General features: G+C 42.8%; 1 protein-coding gene across 2 annotated transcripts in view; it reads left to right on the forward strand.

Moving 5' to 3' along the window:
- LOC113150207 (tetratricopeptide repeat protein 28) overlaps positions 1-25,395 on the forward strand; it is a 151,939-nt gene that overhangs the window by 65,939 nt on the left and 60,605 nt on the right. For both annotated transcript variants that reach the window (XM_026342610.1, XM_026342611.1), the window contains one exon: positions 24,076-24,223. In XM_026342610.1, coding sequence (XP_026198395.1) covers positions 24,076-24,223 — 148 coding nt within the window. The remainder of the gene's footprint in view (positions 1-24,075; positions 24,224-25,395) is intronic.

The following is a 25,395-nucleotide window of genomic DNA, read 5'->3' on the forward strand; positions in this document are numbered from 1 at the left end:
GTTTTAGTAGCAGTTTACAAGCATGGCAGTTTTGGAACAAAAGGAAACATGAAGGCTACTGGTCCCCAGAGTTTGAAACTAAAATGTAGGCTTTTATTTGGGGAGGAACGAGCTAGGGAAAGAGAGTAGGAGAAGCAGTCTTTTTTTATTGCACCCATTACATGTCATCACTCCAAACTAATCATGTCCTGGAAATTGAGCCTAAGAAAGACTGCTGAGCTTGGATTTTCCTCGACCCCCCTCCCCCCTTTTCTTCACTCTTCCCCTCTATCTCTGCCCCTTCTTTTTCACACCCTCACACCAATTTGCGTCTTTATCTGAGCCCAGTCTGTAATTCTCTCTTCCTTCATCCATATCTGCGCCCTCTTTTATTACTTCCCTCCTCTTTGCCTTCTTTTTTATTCATCTTGCTCTTTTTTCTTTCCCTCTCTTCCCCTTCTCTCTCTGGTATTTCACTGTTAACTACTGAGTCAGGGAATAGTGCCCCAGCTCCTCTACACTGGATTGTTTGCGCTCAGACAAAGAAGTGGATTTTCAATTAAATTGGCTGTCATTAGAAAGATGGCGACATGCTGCCGTTCCAGGCCTGTCTGCAGCACGGGCAGCCTTCACACATGCTTTGATGATGGCTCATTTTCCTCTGTGTTGTTCCCCTTTCTCCCTGATCCTGTTTGAGACACTCAGGCTCTGCAGCTGTATGTCTCAGAAGCAGAGCTCTTATACCAGTGGTTTGGGCTCCGGCAGATCTGCTCATAATATCAACTTCCTCAGTCATAAGGTGTCTGCTGTGTGTTAAGATGCTGACTGAACCAGAGACCCCCTATCTGGTAATTGCATTGGCTTAACAGTACCGAGAATGTTATCGCCCTATGACAGGTGGTCACGAGATGTGGGGGGATAAATCACTGCATAAATTACCCAGGCTGGTGGTATTCCAGTTTTGCTGAAAAAGGAAAGTGCAGGCATTTCAAGGGGAGAGGCGATAAGCAACTGGATGGAAAATGTGATGGGAAGTGGTCGAGGGTCTTAACCATGACACAGGGGAAGTGGGGCTTTGAATGGTTGACTCCTGAATGCTTTGTGGGTAGCTGTTATTTTTCAATAAAAAAGCACAAATACTACAGGTCAGGTTGAATGAGATTGAAGAGCAGTGACACGGGGGCTGGGGGACAGACAGCATACAGATTACATGTGTGGTTTATCCTCCAGGGTGAGAAGAATACTCTTCTTCTTTTTTTTCGTTCTATAAAACGGTATTTTCATACATATTTGATCCTCTCCTGTCTGTGATTACCACTCCTCTCACTGTCAATCTCCATCTCCCTCCACTTCAAGTCCGTCCTCCTGTATGCGTGTGTGTTGGGGTTGTTTCTGTGCGTACATATGCACACATTGTGGGGAGAAGGGGACCAGTTATATTAGATTTGGCAGAGGCAGCACAATTTGTCTGACATGTTGAGGGAGAAGATTAGAGTGGGAAACACAAAATGTATTCAGTATTACACTCTCATCTCACAGCTGTAGCAATTGATTTTTTAAAAGTACACATCGGAGCGCCTGGACCGCCGATAGCTGAGAGGGAGGTGTGGAGAACTGCCATTATCAGGCCAAAGACTGCAATTCACACATGTAAAAATTCAGAATGAAAAGAGGATAAACAGCAGTAATCTGTTTCTGCGGACGGAAGCGTGTCTAAAGTCATTTGGGGGAAGCCGCTGTGTATGAGTTTCTCCACTGCTCTGGCTCATTGTCCTTTACGACATGGCTCGGCCTAAGCTTGCCCTGTGGGTCAGATTACTCACAAAATGCCTCATAGCCTTCCCAGGATTCCCCTACTTTCAGCTTATCATTCGCTTACATTCAGCAGCTCCATGGGAAAGCAAGGGCACTGTCTTAGTGCAAGTGTGCATTATGCCTGCCAGTTGACCAAACATTGAATAGTATGAAGGAAAATGCTTTCATGAGCAGTGCGCTGCTAATATTGGTCAAGCAGCTGAGAAGCCTCCTTCGCTGTAACAAGGAACTGCAGCAGATAACTCTACCTTGAGTGAAACAAACTGAGATATTTCTATATTCCCCTGCTAAATAAACAGCGTACATGTTCACGTTCTGATTGCTCCTTGGCCATTGATGAAGTGAAATCACCGGTCAATGTCAGCCACTTAATGCTGTCCTTTGGCAATAAATGGTTTCTTAATGGTTAGTCAATTTTCCCACTTTTGCGTGTAGTCTCATATGAAATGATTAGTGATGCATGGCTGTGTTAGGAGAGGGAACATCAATCAAACTTGAGAGAAAAGATGGCTACTGACATGTGTGTCTGAGAGGGAGGCCCGAGGGGGCGGTGGGTGGGGATGGCACTGGTGTGACTGCCTTTCATTTTGTAAAGATGTATCTTGTTATCCTTTCTTATCTCACAACTTGTAATTATTAGCTGCTTGTGCAGGCCTTACTTGACTATCGGAGCTTGCTCCCCGTGATTTCTCTGATTTGTGAGAGTTAACAGGCACGCTGCAGGACTTGTGTACAGTCAAATGTTTACCACACATGCACAACAGGAACATACAACAGAACCCCCCATGGTTTTGCTCTATTTCAGGCATTCAGGTAAACATGTGTGCCTTAGTGTGTGTGTGTGTGTGTGTGTGTGTGTGTGTGTGTGTGTGTGTGTGTGTGTGTGTGTGTGTGTGAGTCTGTTCTGTAGCTGCTGATGTAATGCTTGTGTTGTTTTTATGAGTTCCCTCTGTTCCATGTGTCGAGCTTCTCTGACATCAGCATGTGGCACGCCATGAACCATGAAGCCCCACATATCATGTGAGTGTAGGAACAGAAGAGACTCTACTTTCAAACTCTCTCTTTGATCAGCCTGGAAAACTCAAACCAGCTTCCGTCATACTGTGCCAGTGTGTGGGAACACTTTCACACAGTATTTACCTTGATAGGGAATTGAAACTGACTTGGTGGAGGAACGTGACCCTCCTGGGGTTTAGAACAAAGTGCTTGTGTTAGTAAACAGACACATAAATTGCATTCTTCTGAGCTGTAAGTAACAGCTCACAGACTTGCGCAGCCTGTGAGCGGGGGTGTATAATTTCAGCATCCCTCGAGCCTCTCAAGGCTTTGATTAAACATTCCGGAAATACCATCCTGGCGATCCGTCTTTGGCCACCAAGCTAAGAAGTGTCTTCCCGCTCCTCCTCCTCTTCTTGAGGTCTACTGATGTGTGTACAGTCTCCTTATGCCTTATGGAGCTCTCAGATCATCTGGCGCTTTGTCCTCTATCCATCTGCTCACACCTTTTCTGCTCCTGTCTTATTTATAATTGTCTCTATATGTGTCAGTATATGTTTGTCTTTCCATCAAAGGAGCACTTTGTGTTGTTATGTACTGTGTTTCATTTGACATGTGTGTGGGATTTGTCTAATACCAGCTCTAACAAGTTGTGCCTCTGCTTATTAGAGGTTGCATCACTGCAAACATTGAGATCTTTTTGTATCCCCCCAAAATGGGGAGTTGTATCATTTTAATTATTTATGGTCCAAAGCGTGGCTTTTACACTTTGAAAATTGAGTTAATACAGTTCTGAGGAATATGCCAGACACATACCCAAGGAACTAGAAAATACAATGGTATAATGGCAGCAGTAGAGGAGCATACTACACAGTCTGAGTTTTGCTAATTAAATGATAACTTGACTTACAACTGGCTTTAGATAACAAAAAATCAGGTCATGGGCTAACTGCCCGGTCCCAGATGTCCTCAAGCTTGTCACACTTTATATACCTTGGTGAAATTATAGCTTGCCATTGCCTTAATGCTAACTTAATTACACCCCTTTCCTCTTCTGAGCCCAAAGCTCAACCTTATCTTAGATGGCCATGAACCATAACTGATATAATAATAGCAATCCCTGTGTGGATGTGTTACCAGCACATTATCGGACGTAGTAAATCAGTTTATGGATTAATCAAATTTAGCCCCCTAATCTTTAAATAGCAGCCCCTCCTCCCTGCTTTCTTCCTCCACAGTGGAATCATCTGAGCGCTCTGCCCATTTCCAGAGCACTCAGGTGTGGCTCCACCTCCGCACTCTGTTAATAAGGACGTAATGGCTCCATATCTACTCCGAGGCCAAATGAATTGAATCAGTTCCACAGTGTGATTAAGAATGTGGAGCTGGTGGCCTGATTGTCCTGCACAAGGCTGGGCTGTAGCTCTGCTCTGGCTGAACCGTCTGAGTTTCGGGCAGTTCGGGGGAGAGTTCCTGGCCCAAACTCACTGGATGTCTGAAGAACCTGCCACAGCTCAAACGCACACCTTCAGAGCTGCTCAGTGGGATGTCTGACTGCTACAGGTCTCTGCTTTTGGTACTTATATTGTCTTCTGAGGAAATTTAAACTATGAAATATAAGTCTATCACATATTTAGTGAGAATCAGTAACCTCTTTATATATTCATGCATCTTTGACATAAAAGCCACCACCTCTCATCCTTTTGTGTTTTAATCATAAAGTGTGTGTGTGTGTATATATGCATGTATGTGTGTATATATATATATATACACACACACATACAAAAAGAACAAAGGCGGCAGGCAAAGCCATAGCACACAACCAGCCACATAATTAACTATTTCTGTAGCCAACTGCCATAGATAATGAAAGAAGCGGGGGTTGGTGGGAATTGGTTTGACAGCCTTTTCTGTGGGTTTCTCCCTCTCCCAGCACCGTTCTCTTGGACTTCTGTAAATACCGCTGAGATAAATTAGCGTCACTGATAAAAACAGGCCCGCTTCACAAAAGACACCATAAGTGACGGTAATTGTCTTTCTCAGATTACATTTCTAACCTTTGCACTGCGTTCCCTCCTCTTTTTAGTAAGCTTCAGTTCTCTAAAGCACAGCGGTATTGAACTGACAGGTTGTGTTACTCAGATACATGGCTATGTTGTGTAACTTAAGAGGCACTTTCTCTCTCATTTCTTTGACTGGTTGTCATACACTTCAGTGCCGCTGATGGAAAGAGTCGTCACTTGCTGTCAGACCAACCCTATACAGTGGACAAATGTGACAAACACCTATGGTGCTTTTATTTAGTTTGATTTGCACGTCTCTCCCACTCTCCTCCCTCTTAACAGTAATTCAAATTGTGCATCTGAAGTCTTGGTTGGCACCGATGCAGCCAGAATATAGTATACTGATGCATTCGCAGTGCAGTGCATGTAATACTGTGTTCTTTTTGAGGAAAACAAAGCTATAGGAATGCTCATAAAGACAAAGATAAGTGATGGATACAATAAGGCAGTGAGATGTAAGGGTGGGTGAAAAGATAAAGCAAGTGTAAGGGAGGGTGGGATTGAGAGAGAGGCGAGAGGGAGAGATGAATAACAGTTTGACAGGTGGAATGAAAAAGCCGCAGAGGGTGTTTGGAGCAGTGTGGTAGGAGTGTGTGCTGTGTGGTGTGGCGCAGCACAGCGCTTGGGTCATACATCACACTAATACAGCAGGAGGACATAGGCTAGCACAGCGCTATGCAGAACAGGAGGGAGAATAATGTGCTGCGCTTGCACCCGCTCAATCTGATTGAAACACACAGCACAGAGGCTACATTTACTCACCCCCCACATGCTCACTTTATAAATCTAGTCTTGGGCTTGTATGTTCTCCAAGATAATCCCTGAAAACAGAAAAACAAAACAGACGTATGGAGTCTCCATCACCGTGGAAGAGGGGTCCACTGCATGTGTGTAGCTTTGTGTTGCTGTGTATGGTTGCATTGCCAATATGAAATTCCAGTGACTGGGTGAGTGAATTGCAATGCGTGTAATTAAAAAAGCATTAGGTTGTCATTAAAATGGGGTTGACTCGCTAAAAGACATTGATCAGTGTTGTTTATTAATTTTTAATGCTAGAAAATGGGGAAATAATAACAACTCAGACACTGCTCTTCTATTGTGCTCACAGTGCATGACATGCTAATATATTATTTCTGTAAAATTCGGTCTCTATGTGGCTCCATTTTTTCCTATTTGAGGTTTGACACATGGGCGTAAGGATAAGGGCCTCATATTAGAGGTGGAGTCTGAAAATGCACAAGAAATCCTTATTGTAGATGATGGTGGTATAAATGTTTTAGTGTTCTTAATGTATGAAATTGTAACCTTCTCTTTTCTGGCCCTGGCTCTGTGCTCCCCTCTCTGCTTGGCTTTGATCACTGAACCAAGATTCAGAGCAATTCTGATGAGTGCTCACAGCATCTCACCGTCTACCGACATTTACATTATCCAGCCTGGTCTTTCTTCAGCCCTGATAATTAGGTCCATCACTGCAGCGCTGGAAAAAAAAAAGTATGATGATATCATTGCTGGAAGAGTGCTATAACAGCTACGACTTGCCAGGCAGCCTGTCACACAAACTTCTGAGCTAGGCAGGTGATGGCACACATGCCAGTCACACCTAACGACATGCAGCAGACAGGCAATGGTGATGTGATATTCATGCAATGAGTTTTAAATTGCAGACTCCTCTGTGTATGTATACGTAATTGGCTGAGGGTTCGGGTCTTGGAGTCTACCACCTGCTAACACTGTCATTAGCATAGAGGCTGTGTTTCTTTACATTCGTCACCTCTCACCTCCTTCAGGGAGCTGTGGCATTAGATGGACTGGGTGTGGACCCTGTGCTGTTGTGCCATTCTGACCTCAGGAGGGGATTTATTAAGGCTAAGGGCCAGCGGGATGATCACACCTTCAAAAACACATGCAGAGGTGATGATGAGGAGCGTTTAGATACCCCCATCCCGCCTGCTGCTCTCGTACCTTTTGGCCACGGTGATGATGGAATAGAATCATCAATGATGGCAGCGTCTTCCTCAGATGTGGGTGGGCTTCTGGGGACCTCACGGCCCGCCTTGGAAAGAGAATTGCATTCGCTCCACTAATAAAGATTCGTTCACTGGGGAGTTAAAAAATAGATAGAGGTTGTCTTTGAAAGGTTGTCTGGAGGGCTTTGGGGGGCTTTTAGTTTTTGTTAGGGGTTAAAAGGTAAATGTATAGAGGTGGATTGTGCTGATGATTAGGATGCTATTTTCATTATTGGTCTGGTCATGTCTTGGTCTGTGTTAATTAAAGTTCAAGGCATGGTGTGCACCAACTTTCACAGAGGTTGAATTTGGGCTTTCAAGGGGTATGAGAGAGCCCCCCTAGGCAGTGAACTGGTCCTTTAGAGCATTGTGATATTTGACAGGCCAGCTGTAATTGCTCCTCAGAGACCAAGAAGAGTCGGCATCATCAAAACGAGTACCTCTGAAAGAGATCAACTCCCAAGAGAAAAGAAATGATGCATGGAAGGAGGAAGACTTTAAGAGAGTGAGGCAGGAAAACACATTTATTCATTTTGCGTTAATAATTTTTATATCTATGGCTAAATTACATCAGATATATTCCTGAGGTTTCTTTGGGGCTGTGAAATCTCTTGCCCCCTTTGCTGTCATGTCCTCCCCCTCTCAGCAATCTTTTTTCTTCCCTGAAATTTATTTTCTGTTTATTTGTGTCAATGGTTGTGTATTGAAAAACATGAGAGAGTGAGGCCATGCCTCGGGGTCCCCCAGGGCCAGCGCTCAGGCTCTCTTTCAGCATGCGGCACATTGTTCAAAGGCTCCTCCGCTTTTCAGTCTAGTTGAAAGCCAAGTGTTTAGGGTGATTCACAGTAATGGTCGTACTGTTGCTGTGCTGGGTCATGAGGGTGGCTTGGGTCATGGGTGAACAAGGGGTTTTTGAACTGTGCTGCTTAAGGATAACTCTCTTGTAAAAGCCATATTCACATCTGCTGCTGGGCGATAGTGGTTGTGGTGTAGCACTTGGATTGAGCATTTTTGTGTGAGGTTTGTCTGGAGGCTGTGATAAATTCACCTCTGTAATTTACCAGGGTGTCAGAAACCACTCAGAAAGAAACACTTTTGTTTGTCTGGATTCAGTGAGTGTTGGTTTATGACTGAATGGCAGAGATGGCAGGAGAAGCGGGGTGGCAGCATCTGCAGTTGTATAGCTGTGTGTGAGTGTTTGTGTGTGTGGTAGGAGGTCTGCATTATCCAGGTCAGATGGGTCACCACTGGAGTGAGGGGTGTGTTTTTGATGGGTTGATCTAACTTCTTCACCCTTCACCTGCCGCCTCGCTCTTCCATCCTTCATTACTTTTCTCTGCTGAACATGATGTATCACCGTAAACCCCCGAGAGAAGAAATATGATGGTTTAATCGTATCAGCTGGTAATTAGTCCACCACCCATCATATGTAATGCAGATATATTTGCATTAATAAGATCAGACCTTCATGGCTCACTGCCTACAGAAAAGATCCCCTTCCATAAACAATAGCAGGCGTCCCCATGGGTGGGACCCAGCTGTTGACCCGTGATGAACTCCTGACCAGAGCTGCCATGTCCTCCTGACTTGGTGCAGTGACACTCTGGATTGCGACCGACAGACAGCGAAAGCGAGCAACAGACTGACGGTTTGACCCAGACACACTGGAATGCAAAGAGGGGGACCAGTGGAGATTATACCGCCTGCTTTTTTAAATAGCCTTGGTCCCCTGCTAGAAAGGCCTGGTCAAAGAGATAGGTGCCTTTTTTCTTTTCATGTTGCAAAATGGGGTTTCACTGGAACTGATTTGTCGTCACAAGCAAATTATTTTCTTTCTTTTTCTTTTTTCTAAGTTACTACTTTTGGTGGGGCTCATATACAGTGCAGTGGTGAAAGAGATACCGCTGGCCCTAATCTTATCCTTTCTTCTGTGTGTATGCAGTCCCAAACCGCCTGGCTCTTAGCTACCTTTGGCCCTTATTCTTTCATTCTCTCTCACCATCTTTCTCGCTCTGCTCCCCTCTCCCTCACCTCCCCTACTGCCATATTGAGATGGTTTAATGGAAATTATTTTGAAATGGAAAGAAACGAAAAGTCTTAGGTTTCTTGGCTCTTGGTGAAACCATATCTGTTCAAGTCAGAGAAGGCATAGTAGCAACTGGGCCACACGTTTTCTAAGTTTGCTGAAAGACCATTTGTTATTTAGGCAGTGTAAGCACTGTGTTTCTTTTGCTTTTAGTATAGTCTTTCATGATCCTGCTGCTTTCTTCCCATTAAACAATCCTGGACAATACCGTGAGTTTATATACTTGATTCTAGCTCATTTAAACATGTCTCTGACTTCCTATTTTCTACAAACATTTTATTTAAGTTTACAATGAATGCCTATCTTGAAAAGATCAGGAATCAGGAAAAAGATCAACAAAATCCATGAGCCATCATTGGCTACAAGTATTCTACAAGTGTCTTCTAATATTTCCCTTTTCTGTTAAAGTCAACATTGCCTTGAATTCTCTATTTTAAATTGACAAAGACGTCGTAGTGTTCACAGTGCATTGACTTTATAGGTAGCAATGGCGAAACACGGGCAGTGCTTTGTGACAACCGTGCGGTATTAGAGATGGTGTATTTGTCTTGCATATTCTCAGTGGTACAGGACATTAAAATGTCCTTTTGAAAACATTTCCTCCTGTTCCATAATGTCCCTGTTCAATCAAAGGTAGCTGTGCAACATGGGGCTTCTCTGTAAGTCAGTTGTCACTCTCCCAGAGCTTCAAGACAGCAAAGAGAGGAGGGGGATTTGTCTTCCTTTCCCCTTCACTTATCTCTTTTGTTTGTCCTGGTTTCCATAGATGAGCAGGAGCCCTCCATTCTCTTCTCAAGCGAAACTAAGTGCTGCCGCTACTCTCAACCTGCCAGCTCCAAATTGGCAGCCTGACCTTCTTTTTCTTCCTCGGGGCGCCTGCACAAAGCCATACCTCTACCATGGGGGAAAAATGCAATTAAGAGGTGACATAAACACTGAGCACCCGTTGTAGCTGTGCCCGAAAAGAAGGAGGGGGTTCAGCAATTGCCGTTGTGACATGCATGCATAGATATTCTAGTCTGTTAATTGGACATAACGCATTGCAATGTGACACCGGGGTGAACGGCTTCGATAGAGAATAGTGGATGTGCCTTGGTGTTACCGAATGAGCCTTGACAGGAGAGTAATGTCAGACTTTGCTCTGGCTAGTGAAGCTGCTATTTGACCTTGTGTTTTGTTTTGTTGTAGGCAATTATCACTTAATGTTTCTGTCTGATCTATGTATCTGTCTATCTATCTAGCTCTCTCTATACACAGGTATATACTGTATAGAATATAGGTAGATATAGATAATTATGCTTTGATACATGCTCTAAATTACCCTATTAGGTCACAATACCCTTATTCTGTAATGTGATATGAGAATACATCACAGGCTTTATTTTAGCTGATGAACCCTATTAAAACAAGAACTGAGTGAGAGAGTTGTGTTTAATTGCCAGCTAAGGTGTGTGACATTTGGAGCGGCACATCGAAATTGACCCAAAGTCCAAAAAGTATTGTCAGGGACTGAGTAATTACTCTGGTCTCTCCAGGCACCAGCTTTAATAAGACAACTCATTGATAGAAGGGGAGCACACACCCGCACACCACACTCATACATTTTAAGATGGGCACGTTTCATAGATCACAATAGGATGTTTTTATTTTATTTCATTTTATCACTGCCTGATTTTGATAGGGGTGGTCAAAGATTCAAAGATATGATTTTATGGTATTGTTTTTATTTTCCACCGAGTCAAAACTATTTTTTTTATGTTATTGTATATGAACATATTTTCATAGGATCTCGCTGAGAGTGATCAGGAGCGATCTGTCTGCTTGGTTAGGCTTGTAAACAACCTGCCGCTCCACCATGTCTGTGCTTACCATGTTTGTTCAGTAGATGAGTGGCTCCCTGGCCCTCTCCTCAGGGTTGTTTAGCTTTCAGACCCCTGACAGAGGAAAGGAAAATCCCTTGGGGGAACTTGAAGCACTACAGGTTGAATGAAATTCTCTCTGAACACTCCAAAGCTCTCTTCATCTCCACAGGCTCCGGGGAAAAAAGCAGCAGAAAAATGTTTAAAACAGGATGCTTAATCCAGCAGCACTGAAAAAAGCATAGTAGCAGAGTTTTTTTTTTTTTTTTTTACCCAAGAGAGAAAACACTTTAAAAGAGGCCCAGCCTGATAGGCCAGCATAATGAGCCATCACTGGCTGATAGTAGGAAGTTTATTCATAGAGGAGCACTAGAAGATGGCTTAGTGCAGGATGTTATCTTAATGCCACAACATGATAAATGATGCAGGGGGGTCAGTGTTAGGAAAATATGAAATATGTAGTAACACATTTTCCAGAATAGAGATTAGAAACATTTTGCACTTGAGAGAATACAAGTAAAAACCAAACTAAACAAAACAAAAAATCAGTGTGCTTGTTGTATGCTGACATATAAAGACTAATGTATTCATACAAACTGCAGGTAAACAGGGCTTTAAATGATGCAGGGGTTATAGCTGCTCATCTTTTATAATTACCTCAGTAACGATGATATAATATGCTTCAATATGTGAATTGAAGTTAAGTAATAGAACATCACTCACATACAGTGCCATATAATGATAAGTTATGAGAGTGAGTCCTCTTTAAATGGTCCACAGGGTGTGCGCGCGCGTGTGTGTATGTGTGTGTAACTTATGATGGGGTCTCAAACATCGACTGGGGTCATCACTCCCTTGGTAGCCTGATAGGTAATTCATACACTGTTGCTGTAAAAAGGGAGGTCAGTACCTTTTCACCATTTATCACACCTCATATGTTCCTAGAAGCCCCAACACTAGTGGCTTGTGCTCAGACAAACTGTTGCATCAACACAGAGAGGGAAGAAGTCCAGTGTGGGGTGATACAGGACCTTCAGTATTTAGCTTTAGCCAGACAATCATTCCCCTTATTAGTTAAACTGTGTCCTTAAGGTATTGCACCACTGTAGACCGAGAGGCCAGGACAACGCTCTAATTTAAATTTGCAGGTTTGCTGATGTTCATTTCCAAAGTGGTGTTGCAGACCTGCACTTCGCTCGGGGTAATCATTAGCACGAGAGGAGGATTTAGTATTCTGCTCAGCTGAGGCTCTCACATAAAGGGGTCCCTGGCTTCTGTTTCTATTAGTGTCCAGGCCTGCGGCTGCGCAGCCAACACTTCAATGAATGCTTTCTCAACACATGGCTTTTCTCTGCCGCAGCTGCTGCACTTCTAACTCTCTAGCTTAGGGATAGAAATATGACACTAGAGAACACCCATAGTATTCTTATGCCCCACCCCTCTCCCTTTTCTTCTGTACTCCACTCACAATTTCACATCCAATTTTCCATCATCTGCTGACGCCCATTCCCTGAAGACCCCCCCGATACTGTGGGATCACGGGACTCCTCTATTGGTGTTTGTGTGTGTGCGTGTACTCTTATTGATCAGGGTTGTGTCTCTGTGTCTCTGGACTCATGCTGCTGTTATCACTGCAGTGTAGCGGGTGGGGAGGAGGGAGTGTGGTTCACAGTACTGAGAGCTTCGGGGCAATGTGTGTGTGAGTGAGTGAGAAAGAGATATCTAATGGGATTCAGTGTGTGCTGCATGTTTGCAGTTTGAAGTTTCCCTGTTAGCTTTTTTATTTACACCAAGAACAATTAAGCCATAATAGTGGTCTGTTTGCTATAAGAGGTAGATTACTGTTCACCATAAGAAAGGTATACAGGAGAATATACACTGCCCGCCAAAAAAAAGACACCACCTGAATTTAACTAAGCAAATAGGTAAGAGCCTCCCTTTGGATAATTACTGCATGGATGATTATTAATGTCCTGTGGTCGTGGAAAAGATGTTAATGTTTCGGAAAGATCAGATTATTGGCATGAATCAAGCAAAGACAACATCTGAGGAGATTGCTGAAACTACCAAAACTGGGTTAAGAACTGTGCAATGCATTATTAAAAACTGGAAGGATAGTGGGGAAAAATCATCTTCAATAAAGAAATGTGGTCGGAAAAAAAAATCTTAAATGATCGTCAATCACTTAAACATTTAGTGAAATCAAATCGTAGAAAAACACGTAGAACTCACAGCTATGTAAAATAGTGAAAAGCATTTCCACATACCCAATGTGAAGGTATCTCAGGGGAGTGGGACTAAACAGCTGTGTAGCCTTAAGAAAACCAATTGTCACTAAGGCTAATCGAAAAAGAAAGGCTTCAATTTGCTAGGGGGCATAAGGATTGGACTGGTGAAGTGATGCACCCATCATGCCTAGCACCTACCGTACAAGCCTGTGGGGGCAGTGCTATGATCTGGGGTTGCTGCAGTTGGTCAGGTCTAGGTTCAGCAACGTAACTGATGATTTTTTTAGCATTGAGCATACAGTACATATGAGTAAAGTGATCTCTAGAATCACTGGAAGCACAAGTAGGAACAGCATGTTCAATGTGATTTATAAAAAAAGCTACCTTTAAATTTGTCTTGCAATTAAAACTGTATAAGCAATTAAATTATGATGGATGCAAAATAGATTTTATTGACACTGGTAAAATACCAATGGAGAAAAAAGTGATGTAGAGGGAGGGAGAAGCAAAGGTTATTTTTTTTATTATAAGGAGTAAGTTACGTGCAGATGAAGATGTGCTGTATAGTAATTCCTTCATTTCACTTGGAGCAAAGTGAAGGTGAAAGAAGGAGAACTCTTCCTTATTTTCCCCAGTTACTATCTCCTTACACACGGTTCTCCTTTACTGTAGTTCTCTGCTCAGTGGGTGTGGATGGGGCTCTTTTGATGGATTGTGCTACTGGTCCTCTTGAGTGCATGCGTGTGAATAAATGTGTGCAGTGTGCGCATGTTCCAACTTTCTTTCCCTCTTCCCTCTATCCGCCTGTTTTTTTTTTTTTTCCCCTAAAGTTCTCCTTGCTACCAGGCTTCAGTCTTTTCTCATGCTTCAGCTGTTTTGGACATGTGTGTCTGGACACCCGCATGTAGTTATATTCACATATGGCTATACACACAGACACGCCGACACACTCAGCAGACCTGCGGAGCACTCAAGGCACCATTCCTCCGTGGCCACAGTGATTAATTACTTTTAACAAAGCAAACAGAGCCTTGCTTGTCCGGATCAATCTTTTCCCGTCTTGGTGCAAGCTGCTGTCACCAGTAATTTCCAAACTCTGTGTAGTATGAAATGATGGCCACTTTCACCTCTCCCGGGCTAAACATAGCCTTAATTTTATATGCTCTTTCTTTTTTTTCCACCCTGTATCTCCATCTTTTACATTTTTTTGTTGTAATGCACCCTCTTCCTAATGCTTTTGGAATTTCATATTTTTAGTGTCTGTCATATGCTTTTAGAGCACCACATACAAAAATCAAGCCTCATGCTTCTTGCCATCCTTGCATACTAATTGGCATCACTCTGCCAAACTGATCAAACACCATTAATCTATTTTGAGCATATATTTGGTTCTAGATGAGAAAATTAATACATTCTGCTACTACAGCCAGCTGGGTGTGGTGAGCCCCATTGATTGTTGGCACCCACAGTATGAGTCATAGCTGTGAGCAAGTGTCTTTATTTGGCTTGCTGTGTGTGTGTTTATGTGTGTGTGTTTTCTGGTGGTGGATGACTTCTATGCTGAGACTAGTTGCCAGAAGGGTTTCAATTAACATATTTAGTTTTTTTTTAACACGTACTGTAAACTGTCCACAGGTGGTATGTAAACCTGTTCACTTTATCGTATTACAGGACAGGCCTTTGAGCCACACAGCATGCACAGAGATACATATCAAAGCCAGAGAAATACAGCTAACGTGAGTAACAGGCGGGCACAATTAATGATGCATGATGATGGCCAAACACCACTGTTTAATGAACTAACACATAGACTGTACAGATGTGTCACAGGCCCCCTCAGTGTTATCAGAGGCAGGTACTGCACCTTTTTTTCAGTATAACTCTGCCAATTAGCTCTTTATAGGAGTTGACTGTCAAGACTTAAGTATAAAATAGTTGATTTTGGCAAAATGTGCATTAGCAGCATTGTGCTTGTTAAACAGCAGCACAGTGGATGTTTTTTTCCTCTGTGGGTGTGCCATTTCACCCTTGAAGATTGTACCATTTTGAGTTCAGCTACACCTGGGATTGACCAATAATTCTTAATAGGAAAGCAGCCCCTAAAAACAACTCGTGTCATTACCACTGAAAAATCCATTCTGATCCAGCAATATGCTGGATCATGTCATATATATGATAAGAAGAGGAGTCTGCATGGGACTCATCACACACTTAAATTGGTGCAGCATGGAGTTCATATCGCAGTGCGGCTGTGGGGGAATTAGCCAGTCTATATATAAACCCCTTCGCATGTGTTGTGAATTAAAGTGCATTTATCTGGTAATCGCTGGGGAGATCTCCGTGCGCACAAGCATGGCAAAGCTATGGCGCTGCAGCCACAACATCCCAGTATAACGCTGCAGCTGCAGCACTGGGAGATGGGAAGGAGAAACAGGTCATACACAATAAAGAACTCTGATAGCCTGGATTGCAGTAGACTTGTACAGTACACGAGGAAAGAATAACAAGAGGCATCTCTGTGTCTCCTTCATGTTGATGCTAACCTTTAACTCTCTCTTGCCCCCTTCTTCTGTCTATGTATATGTCTAACCCCTTGGGCTACATGATCACTGTCGTTATTTGCCCTGCCCTCTTATCTCTCCAGTTTTCTCAGCCTCTCAGCAACTTATCTGTGATTCAGTTTGCCTTTACTCAATCATGTATGACTTCTTACTAGCAGAATCAAAAGCAGTAGGGCTCATGCCATGCTTTTCATTAGAGCTCTTCATAAAGGCTGACTGTGAGTCTTCTGAAGTGTTGCAGGACAGCCCTGGAGAAGCCACACTGCCATGCAGCCTGTGCTGCTGACTCGTGTTTGATGAAACAACTTCCCACTAAGACCTGAGCAAACTAATGAACCCAACACTAGTGCTGACACTGTCAGACAGCTTTGCCTACTGTGTGGCTTCTTGGTGGACTTCATCTCTCTTTTGGAGATCATCAAACTCAGCAAGCAATGATAACTAACCCCCCAAAAAACCTCAGGCTCACAAATACTACTTTGACATGACAGTTTAACAGCTTTTGTTTTGCACAGGCTAAACAATTCATTCACTGGACATTGCATTTTTTTAACCACAACAGCCGTTGTTTCCCCACTAGAAACTCAATGCATCAGTTAAGATGGCAGCAATATGTGGGATGTAAAGTGCTTTGAAGAGGTGTTGAGAGAGGGTCAGTTGGACATGATTACCCATCTTAATGGTTGATGGAAATGCCTGGTCCCCATGTTGAGAACATGTGTCTCTCAAGCTGTATTTACTAAGAATAAGCTATTTTTCAGCCCTGCTTGAGTTTACTGTCAAAGCCAATTAAGGGAGTACAAATGAAGATGGAGGATGTGGTGCCTCAGGCCAGGAGAGTACACCACCTGGACCAAGTAGCCTCTTCTGTAGTCACTGTGGGGTTAGACACATCAGGGACACATATGGCATATTTAGTAGGCTTTGTCTTTAAAACAGCACTTAAAATTGGTATGAAATGAATGAGTTTTTGTACTTAAGACAGCATATGTTTTCTTCATTTTAATTAAGTTAAGTTAGTAGAGGTCAGCACAAATCCCATTGAGATTGCTGCTGCCTGCCCAATAATCCTTTTTGGTTTCAGAAAGTATACTCTATAAAATGTAAGCCATGTAGCTATATTCTAATAAAGCCTTTTATGGCCACCTCTGGTCTAGTCATAGTGGAAAGCTATGGAGTTTGTCTAGAGTTTGCTCTCTTTTTTACATTTACCATGTGGCCTTGATTGACTAAACCTCCTTTACGTAATTAATATCTGCTTTAATTGACAGTCAGCCCCTGTGGCTGTGCGGTTTATGTCCAATGTTCAGGCATAAAAGATCTAAGGATCTAGTTGAGAGGGGCATGGAAATCAGTTTAGCACCCTGACCCTCTCAGCCTCACACCTCAAGACTCTTAAGATGCTAATAAGGATGCAAGTATTCTAGCTGCGTCCATGTGACAAATCGGGCTATAAATCATAGCTGTAGAGTGTGACATAATGTTTGAACATTGGAATTAACATGCTTGAAATGAGCTACAGGCACATTGCTATTTTATCTGCCGGGTTATCACTTTCCATTGGACTACTTCCTTCGTGAAAGCTGTCTATGTTATGGTGGACATGAACGTTGTGGAAAGAAAATTGAATCCCCTCTGCCAAGCAGTGTGTTGTGACGGCATGTCACTGCTCGACCCCACTGCTTGCCACTATTGTGCAGTTTTTATTTGTGTGTGATAAATGAGCAGTAGCAATTCTTAGCTTTCTGTTTCACTTTGAATGTCACAATGGATGTGCGCCATATGACACTTCGCGATCGCAAGCTTTGACCTTCCTTATTGTAGGTTCTCTTTGTCTTTTGATAATTGTTTTTAGAAAACATTAAGCCATTCCCAAGCCAGATAACGTGAGACACAGTGAATACAGAGTGCTCAGCATTGATTCCACATACCTGACTATGACCTTTTCCATTCTGAAGTCCTACGCTGGCTGCTAGTTTGATGTGAGCCGTCTAATCAATGCCTCGCAGCCTGTGAGAAAGTACTATCATGTCTCTCACACTGAAGCCTCTACCAGGCAACCTGTTTTTTTTTTAACCTAGGTCTTATTGTCACCACTTACTGAATAATGAAACATTTACCTTTTAATTGCCAACTCCACAAAGAATGATCAGTTTAATTTGCTCTAAAGCCAGCTAATCTAATGGGCTAATTAAGGGCTTTGGATGGAACAGCAATCACCAGAGTCTACAACGCCCTTAGGGGGGAATACATCAATGGATCATAAATATTTTACTGCGTCTGCCTACATGCTGATTGTAAGGTGTTTCAATTTGACTTGCATAAGTGCTTAACATGCTCCTTTGATGTGACTTACACAGTATTGTTAACATACTGTAAAGAAACTGTAGACTTTACCAGGGTTGTTCTACAGGAGTCAGCATAGCAAAACAAAATCAGTTTCCTGACAAAGCAACACTTCTCATCGATTTGCTGGATTAATGCAGAAATCTTTCAGTCAGTGTGAGAAAAAAATAGTTTGCCATAGTTTTTTTTCCCTCACAGACACAGCACACACACAGATAAAAACACACTTGATCGATGCAGGTCAAGGATGTTTGCTGGTTTAGGGTTTGGTCTTATTAGATTGTGGAGATGTAAGAGACGGGTCGCTGTGTCATGATTTTATCCCCGTGCCCCAAGGGCCAGAGGTTTATGTTTGGCCTGAGGCAATGGCTGTAATTCCCTGACTGTCACCCCTGTGAGGACTGACCTCAGTCCTCTTCTGTCCTGGGGGAAATAGATCTGTACCTGCAGGGAGATGGATAGAAAGTTACAGATTTGGCTTCAGAAATAGATTTAATTAAGTACAGCCTCCTGTGCTGTTGTGTGGCTTTCTGCTTGTCAAGTTGAAGGACAGAGGGCCCAAAGCAGCAATCATTCTATTTCACTTTTTTAGCCGTTCTCCTAGCTAATTTGTCATGGCCGACAGTTATCCCTGGATATTAAATTAAGTAGTTGACATTTTGTGTACCCAGCACATTGACTGTGTCACCTTGGAAGTGTAGGGACAGAGATGTGCAAGGGATGGCGTGTCTTAAACCCTGGTCAATGCATGACATTTCTGGGTCACATGGTGAACCAGGCAATGACACCTTTAGATAAAAAAAAAAACAAGAAACAGAGGGTTGAAGGCCAACACATTTGTGTTAGTGTTAATCTCATCCTAGTGCCCTGGGCTGTGTGGAAAGCTGATTTAAAGTAATATGTTTGTTAGAAACAGATGAGTGGTTTTCTTCAAGAGTTATTGATGCATTTTTTTACTTTGTATTTGTGTATTCACAACCTGCTGTCTGTATTTGATGGTCTGATTTGGGCTCGATTATGTTGCTAGCGGGGGGTTCTGCATTGGCACCAACTACTCTGTGTGTGATCAGAAACCATCAGCAGCAGGCGTATCCTGAACACACTATAGCAGTGAAGGGTGTGGCCCAGTGTAAGCAGAGCTTACGCAGCTTGTATTGATTTCCACATTTGAGAGCATCTCTATTTTTGCTGATCACCGATCAGGCCACAGCAAGCAGCGCAAGGCCTTGGGCTACTGGAGCAATTGGTTCAATGACAGGGTGCCTGCTTGGTGAACCAGGTGTAATGCCTTTTGCAGATGCAAGATATTGCAGTCTATAGTAAGGTATTGTTGTCTGGTGTCTTGGAAGCATTAGGAAAATGGAGGCTTTTGGAAATATGCAGCAACCTGTTGGCCAAACAAGGTCTTTAACATGGGAGACACTAGGTTTTTCTAAGCAATTATACAATTTGAATGTACTACCTTGGAGATTCGTACAATAGGTTCAGGGAGAATTGTCTAAATACAGTACCTCTTCATTGCCGTAGGCCAAACAATACTCCTGTTGGTCATTGTTCATATCCATTTGGTTTAACAGCACAGCCAGTTGAGATTTTCAGTGAATTCCTTATTTAAGCTTGTTAGGTCCAGATCTTGAACAAGGACAGACGAGCACAAACACAGACGTGCTCCCAGGGGCTAAGGACACCCCTGGGGTTAGTGTACTGAAGAGAAGAAGAAGGGGGCAAGGACATATGTTGAGACATTAATCTGCTAAGGACCCCTCAACAGCTGGTCTTGTGCCAAACTCCCTATCTTAATCGTGTCAACTTTCTGTTAATCTGCTCTGTCTGTGGGCCTTAGTGGGAACAACAGAGCTGTCATTGAAAAAAAAATCGTCCATGTTTTATCTTAAGTGTCTTGTTAGAGGGAAACAGAGCCTATATGTGACTGTGGTGTGCACAAGCTTGTTTGTGTATACATGGAGAATGCCGGTTCCCCACTGTGTGCTAGAGTGAGTAACTTTTTTTTTTTGCATCATTTCCTTCTTCCTCTTAAGCATAAAAACATGAATATTTAAAACTACATCAAACAAGCATTCATGAAATATTAAAATGCTCGAGAAACAAGAAAAGCTTTTATCCTCTTTCATATTCTTATTCTCTTTCTCTCCCTCTCTTTTTTGCACACACACACAAAACACACATATACTGACACACATGCGCATTAGCACGCCTAGAATTTACCCACGGGTTAAGAACGACAAACCTTCCCACTCAAACGACTCCTCTGTGGTGTCCGCTCATTGCTGCATTAAATAGAGGAGGAAAAAATACAGGACATTCCTACAATTTACTCCAAGATAGAATTTGGGCCAAAACACATTTATTTGAAATCGCGGTTTGTAGGTGTCATGTTGTATGAGACTGAAGATCTACAATTTTTTTCCGTTACCGAACGGCCTGTGTTCTGTGAGAACTTTGCTCATTCATTCACTCATTGTCTAATGTGCATCGTGTTCAGAGAGGTGGCTTCTGGCTCAAATTAACATTCAATTTTCTATGTAATGCTTTACAGTGACAGGATATCTTTAGAGTCCTGTCTTTTTCTGTTAATTCCAAGTCTTTCTGTTTCACTTCACTTTCTCTTAGTCTAGGTAAAAGCTGGAGGCTGTGCTAATCACTGTAGCAGCTACTCTAAGCAGATGCTGCTTTCTTTTCAGAAAATAGAGACTAAATTTAAAGAAATGTTGGTTTGTATACATATAGGGTACAGAAGGTATGTACTTTTGCATGCTCCTTTTTACCACAGGATACAGGCTTCTACTTAAATACATCAGCTCGACTTTATCTTTAGTGTCTCATCAGTATCACTGTCAATGTTGTCCTCAGTTAGTATTTGATTACTCTGATGTAAATTCAAGATTCAAGATTCAAAACACTTTATTAATCCCAGAGGGAAATTGTTTTGCCTTGTTACAGTTGCTCTCAACTCAGACAAAAAGAAAAGGAATCACAACCAGAAAAACTTAAACATAAATAAAAAAAATCATAAATACAAAAAACTCAGTATACACACAGAATATGTAAGATAAATAAAATTCAAAAATAGTCCAGGGTGGAATGACAAAATATATATATGACATAAATAATGTTTCTGATGAGTCAGTTCCCCACCTTCTTACAGAGAGGGGAGGAGTTGTACAGTTTGATGGCCACATGCAGAAATGATCTCCTGTGGTTCTTTGTGGAGCACTTGATGTTAATCAGTCTGGCTGCACATGCTTCTCTGTCCAGCCAGCAAACTGTGTAGAGGGTGGGAGGGATTGTCCAGGATTGAGAGGAGTTTGCACAGCATCCTCTTCTCAGCTACAACATGTAGAAGGTCCAGCTTCACCCCCAAAACAAAGCCAGTCCTCCTGATGAGTTTGTTCAGCCTGTTAGTGTCTGCCAACTTCATGTTGCTGCTCCAGCAAACCACAGCATAAAAGATGACACTGGCCACCACAGACTCATAGAACAGCCGCAGCATGAGGCTGCAGACGTTAAAGCTTTCAGCACCCTTGGACTGATTTCATCTGGCCCTGCAGCCTTTGGGAAGTCTGTTTAGCTCTCTCCTCACCTGATCTGCTGAGATGGACGTTATTTGGGTGATGACTGAGTCATGTGGGAGAGGAACTGAGGAGCCTGTAGTGAAGGGCAGGGGACCTCTCAGGTTCAGCCTGGAATCTATTGAAAAAACTATTACATTTGTTGGCCCAGTCCCCTCAGTCACCAGGCTGCTGGACTTGTAGCCAGTGATGGAGCTCAGGAGCCTCCACTTCTCCCGGGTGCTGTTATGCTGAAGGCTTTGTTCCAGTTTCCTCCTGTAAGCCTCCTTCCCCTCCCTGATCCTGACAGACAGCAGTCTCTGAACCCTCTTCGCTGCCTCCCTGTCACCTGACCTGAATCCAAGTGAACCCTCTGTTTTATGTGCAGCTCTGGTTGAATTGGTTTGTTGGATTATGCAAAGGCTGAGGTTATATTGTGTGTGTATGTCTTTGTGCCACCACATGATGGGTTTTGAGAGCAGTGAGAGATTAATGGAAGAAAAAAAAAAAAGCCATAAGTCTGTACGGCACATTGATTCTGTCATTTTTGCGGTGTCTCTTTCATTTACGCGTTTATGCTCATGCTTGTGTTTGCAATATTTTAATACATTGCACAGTTTAGTCTTTTAACCTTATGTAGGACATGATGGGGTAAAATAAAAGGATTACAGAGGATGCCAATTTTTGTTTGAAGTGAGTCTTATCTTTTTTTTTATGTACGTGTTCCTAGGTTGTCTCGTTCAGTGGATGCCGCTTAGGAGAATGAAAGAAAGATGGCTGAGAGAGCAGTCATATTGTAGGCTTAATCTAATCAAATGGAGAGGTGCTTTTAAATGTCTTTTGTTCCCCGTGGGCATAATGTTTGTTGGCCTCTTCTCTCTCACTAGCGCATCCTGCCCAAACGCCACTGCCACTAGATACAATTAATATTGAGCGGATACCCTGGCCTACACTCCACTCATATAATAACAGCATTAGAACAAAGGTTAATGCTTTGAATCTAATCTCTATCCTCGTCATTTTCAATGGAGTTGTGATGGCAAGCGAAGGGAGGTAGAGATGTTGAGAGGGGCAGCAGGTCTGGAGAGAGATTGGTAGTCAGTGGGGGGCTTGGGCGGAAGCAAAATTAATTACTGTTCTCTATAAATTTGATGTCATGTCTCATTTTCCCTAATCCTCCCTGCCTTTCTCACTTCCTAGTGGTGCTAACAGAGAAACTTGGGAAGGCTAATGAAAAGGCCTCTTAGATGCTTATGGCAAATTAGCCCTTGTGTCACTTTTGGAAGTGTTAGTGGAGTGTGGAACTAGTGCCTACTCAGTGAGAAGGTGACCAGGCGGCTCACACATGAGCACTAAACACACAAAAACACCAGAGTAGGAAAGGTTAGGACTGTTAACATGACGGTTTGAATTTTAGACAGTCTAATGTTCCTATGCGTCACACACTGCTTATCGCTCATTTTCCCTCATGCTTTGTTGCTGTAATTGTGTTTCTGAGACATGAGCCTAGATGACTATGACTATTCTGAGAGACCGCTTGCTTTCTCTCGGGAAGATTTAGTGGTTTGGACTGTGAATAATGAGCTGGATGTAGTTCCATCTCTTTTTGTTGATGTTGTAAGACTGGACCAGAGTCAGGTTTAACAACTCACCAGGATTATTGTCTGATCAGGCCTTAGATGCAAACATACCGAGGCACAAACTTGCCTAAATAAAACAGCTCTTTTCTCTGGTGAGTCCAAGTAGACATGGTGAAGAAAAAAACACGCACTTATTGTTGGCGCTGTGGAGCCCGGAGACAGCGTCTGTTTTAGTTTTCTATCTGAAAGAATGTTCCAAAACATTTTAGTCTCTCACAGAAAGATACAATATGTCAGCAGTCACATGCAGTTTATGGCTCAGTGGTGCTGAATTATTACACTAGCAACAATGTGACTTTCTCAGCTCTGTGAATAAATGCCTGGATGACAAATGTATTTAATTTCAGTCTACTTGGAGAGACGTTCATGTATCAAAAACATGACACAAGTGCACATCTGATGTTAAAATATGGCAAAAACCGAATCTGTCCAGTTGTGTTATTATTTTACAACTGTGCCTTGACAAAAGGAATACACAGTCTCTAGTATTTATGGGTGTTCATTTATTACAGATTGACTTCAGTAAGTAGCTCTCTCTCTCTCATCCCCTTTTTTTTATTCTCTTTAGTTTTTCTAACAGAGCCAAAGAGAAATCCCAGAGCAGTTCACTCCCACAGCAAACAGAAGGAAAAAAAAAAGTATTGCATAAAAAAGACAATTGTTACTCCTAAAAAGGCAGCAAGCCAGAGTGTAACATGTGCATTTATGTAAAACTTATAATCCAATTATCAAGTACAAAAAACCCAGTGATCACTCTATTATGGGAATACAAAGGAGAGAGGTGCTATGTTCTGAGAACTGCTCATGTGGAAAAAATGCAAATGGCGTGAAATGAGTGTGTCTGGTAATGTGTTTGTGTAAAGACCCATACTGTGGTATTAGACCAGAGCCCTGATGACTTTGTCTGTTTCTTCTCTTTAACTACAGGCATACTTCCGACAGGGTGTTGCCCTTCAGTACCTTGGTCGCCATGCCGACGCACTGGCCGCCTTCGCCTCTGGGCTGGCCCAAGACCCCAAGAGCCTACAGCTACTGGTGGGCATGGTGGAAGCTGCCATGAAGTCACCGCTACGAGGTAAGAAATCTAGTAGCAGCATATGTTTATATGCATGTGCTGACAGCATAGTTCGTGTCTATGGGTGTCGCTATCTCTCTGCTTCACTGTCTCCATGTTTTTGTCCTACAGTTGCCTAAAAGCCTGTCTCAGTGATAATCCTCACACTCTGTCAGTCAATAAGCGTGTTGGGGTGACTTTACCTGTCAGTTTTCTGCCCATACGGCAGGCAGTCCATCTCTCCATCGGTCTGTCTTTTTGCCTTTGCGGCAGACTGTTGGTGTCAGATACTTACCTCCGGGCTCTGAGCCCTAATGCCTGCAGCTTCAGCATATCTTATTGTCAGTTGGGCTGATCACACACACAGATAGCCTGTTATCTTAATGAGCATCCAACACTAATGCCATTGTATGTGTCTGCCCTGTGTAAGCCTTTTTTCCAGAAGCTGAGTGGATTTATAAGTAGTGTATTCAAGCCAAGATTGTTACCAAAATGTGTTCCTTCTGTTATGCATGATTATCTGTTCAATCAGCCAACAGCAGTGACCTGATTGTTCATGAGTAATCAGTGTGGGCCAGCCTAATGATCCTCAAAACAAACCTGGCAACAATTTTACCTCAGATGACCACTGCAGAGGTTTTAATATGCTTCAGATCTAGATGACACTGACTGCCAGCACAGACTGAGTCATCCTGCTGTCTTGCTTTGTCATCACCTCTTTTCCGAACGGTGCTAAAACTGTTTCTGTGAATAAATGCGGCCTTGTTTTATCCTCCAAATTTTACTGAGCTGTACAATAAGATCAGCAGCTCTGAGGGGCTTTGTTCAGTGAGGAATCAGTTTTTCTTTGATTGAAGACAGTACTCCTCTGAGGATTTGTGTACAAACCCAGAAGAAAAGAAAGATTGCAAAGAGAATAAAGAATGGAGAGTCCACATTGTGAGCAACATTGAGAATATAAGCCTGTCACTGGAACCAAAACAAGAAAAGGGTTTGGGCTCGAGCCCAGACCTGAGCATCATAGAATGGGTTCTCTCAGTAGGGGAAGACCAACATTTAGCCCAAGCCATTTAATCTCTTAATTGTTTACCCTATTTCCCACAGTGCCAGGAAACCAGCACAGGACCTAATTCAAGGTGTGTTGAGGAGAAGTAGCTAGGTCAAAGGATTAAGAACAATGATCCTCTCAGAGG

Source organism: Anabas testudineus, chromosome 9 (assembly GCF_900324465.2).
Source record: "Anabas testudineus chromosome 9, fAnaTes1.2, whole genome shotgun sequence".
In the NCBI taxonomy this organism is placed as follows: Eukaryota; Metazoa; Chordata; class Actinopteri; order Anabantiformes; family Anabantidae; genus Anabas; species Anabas testudineus.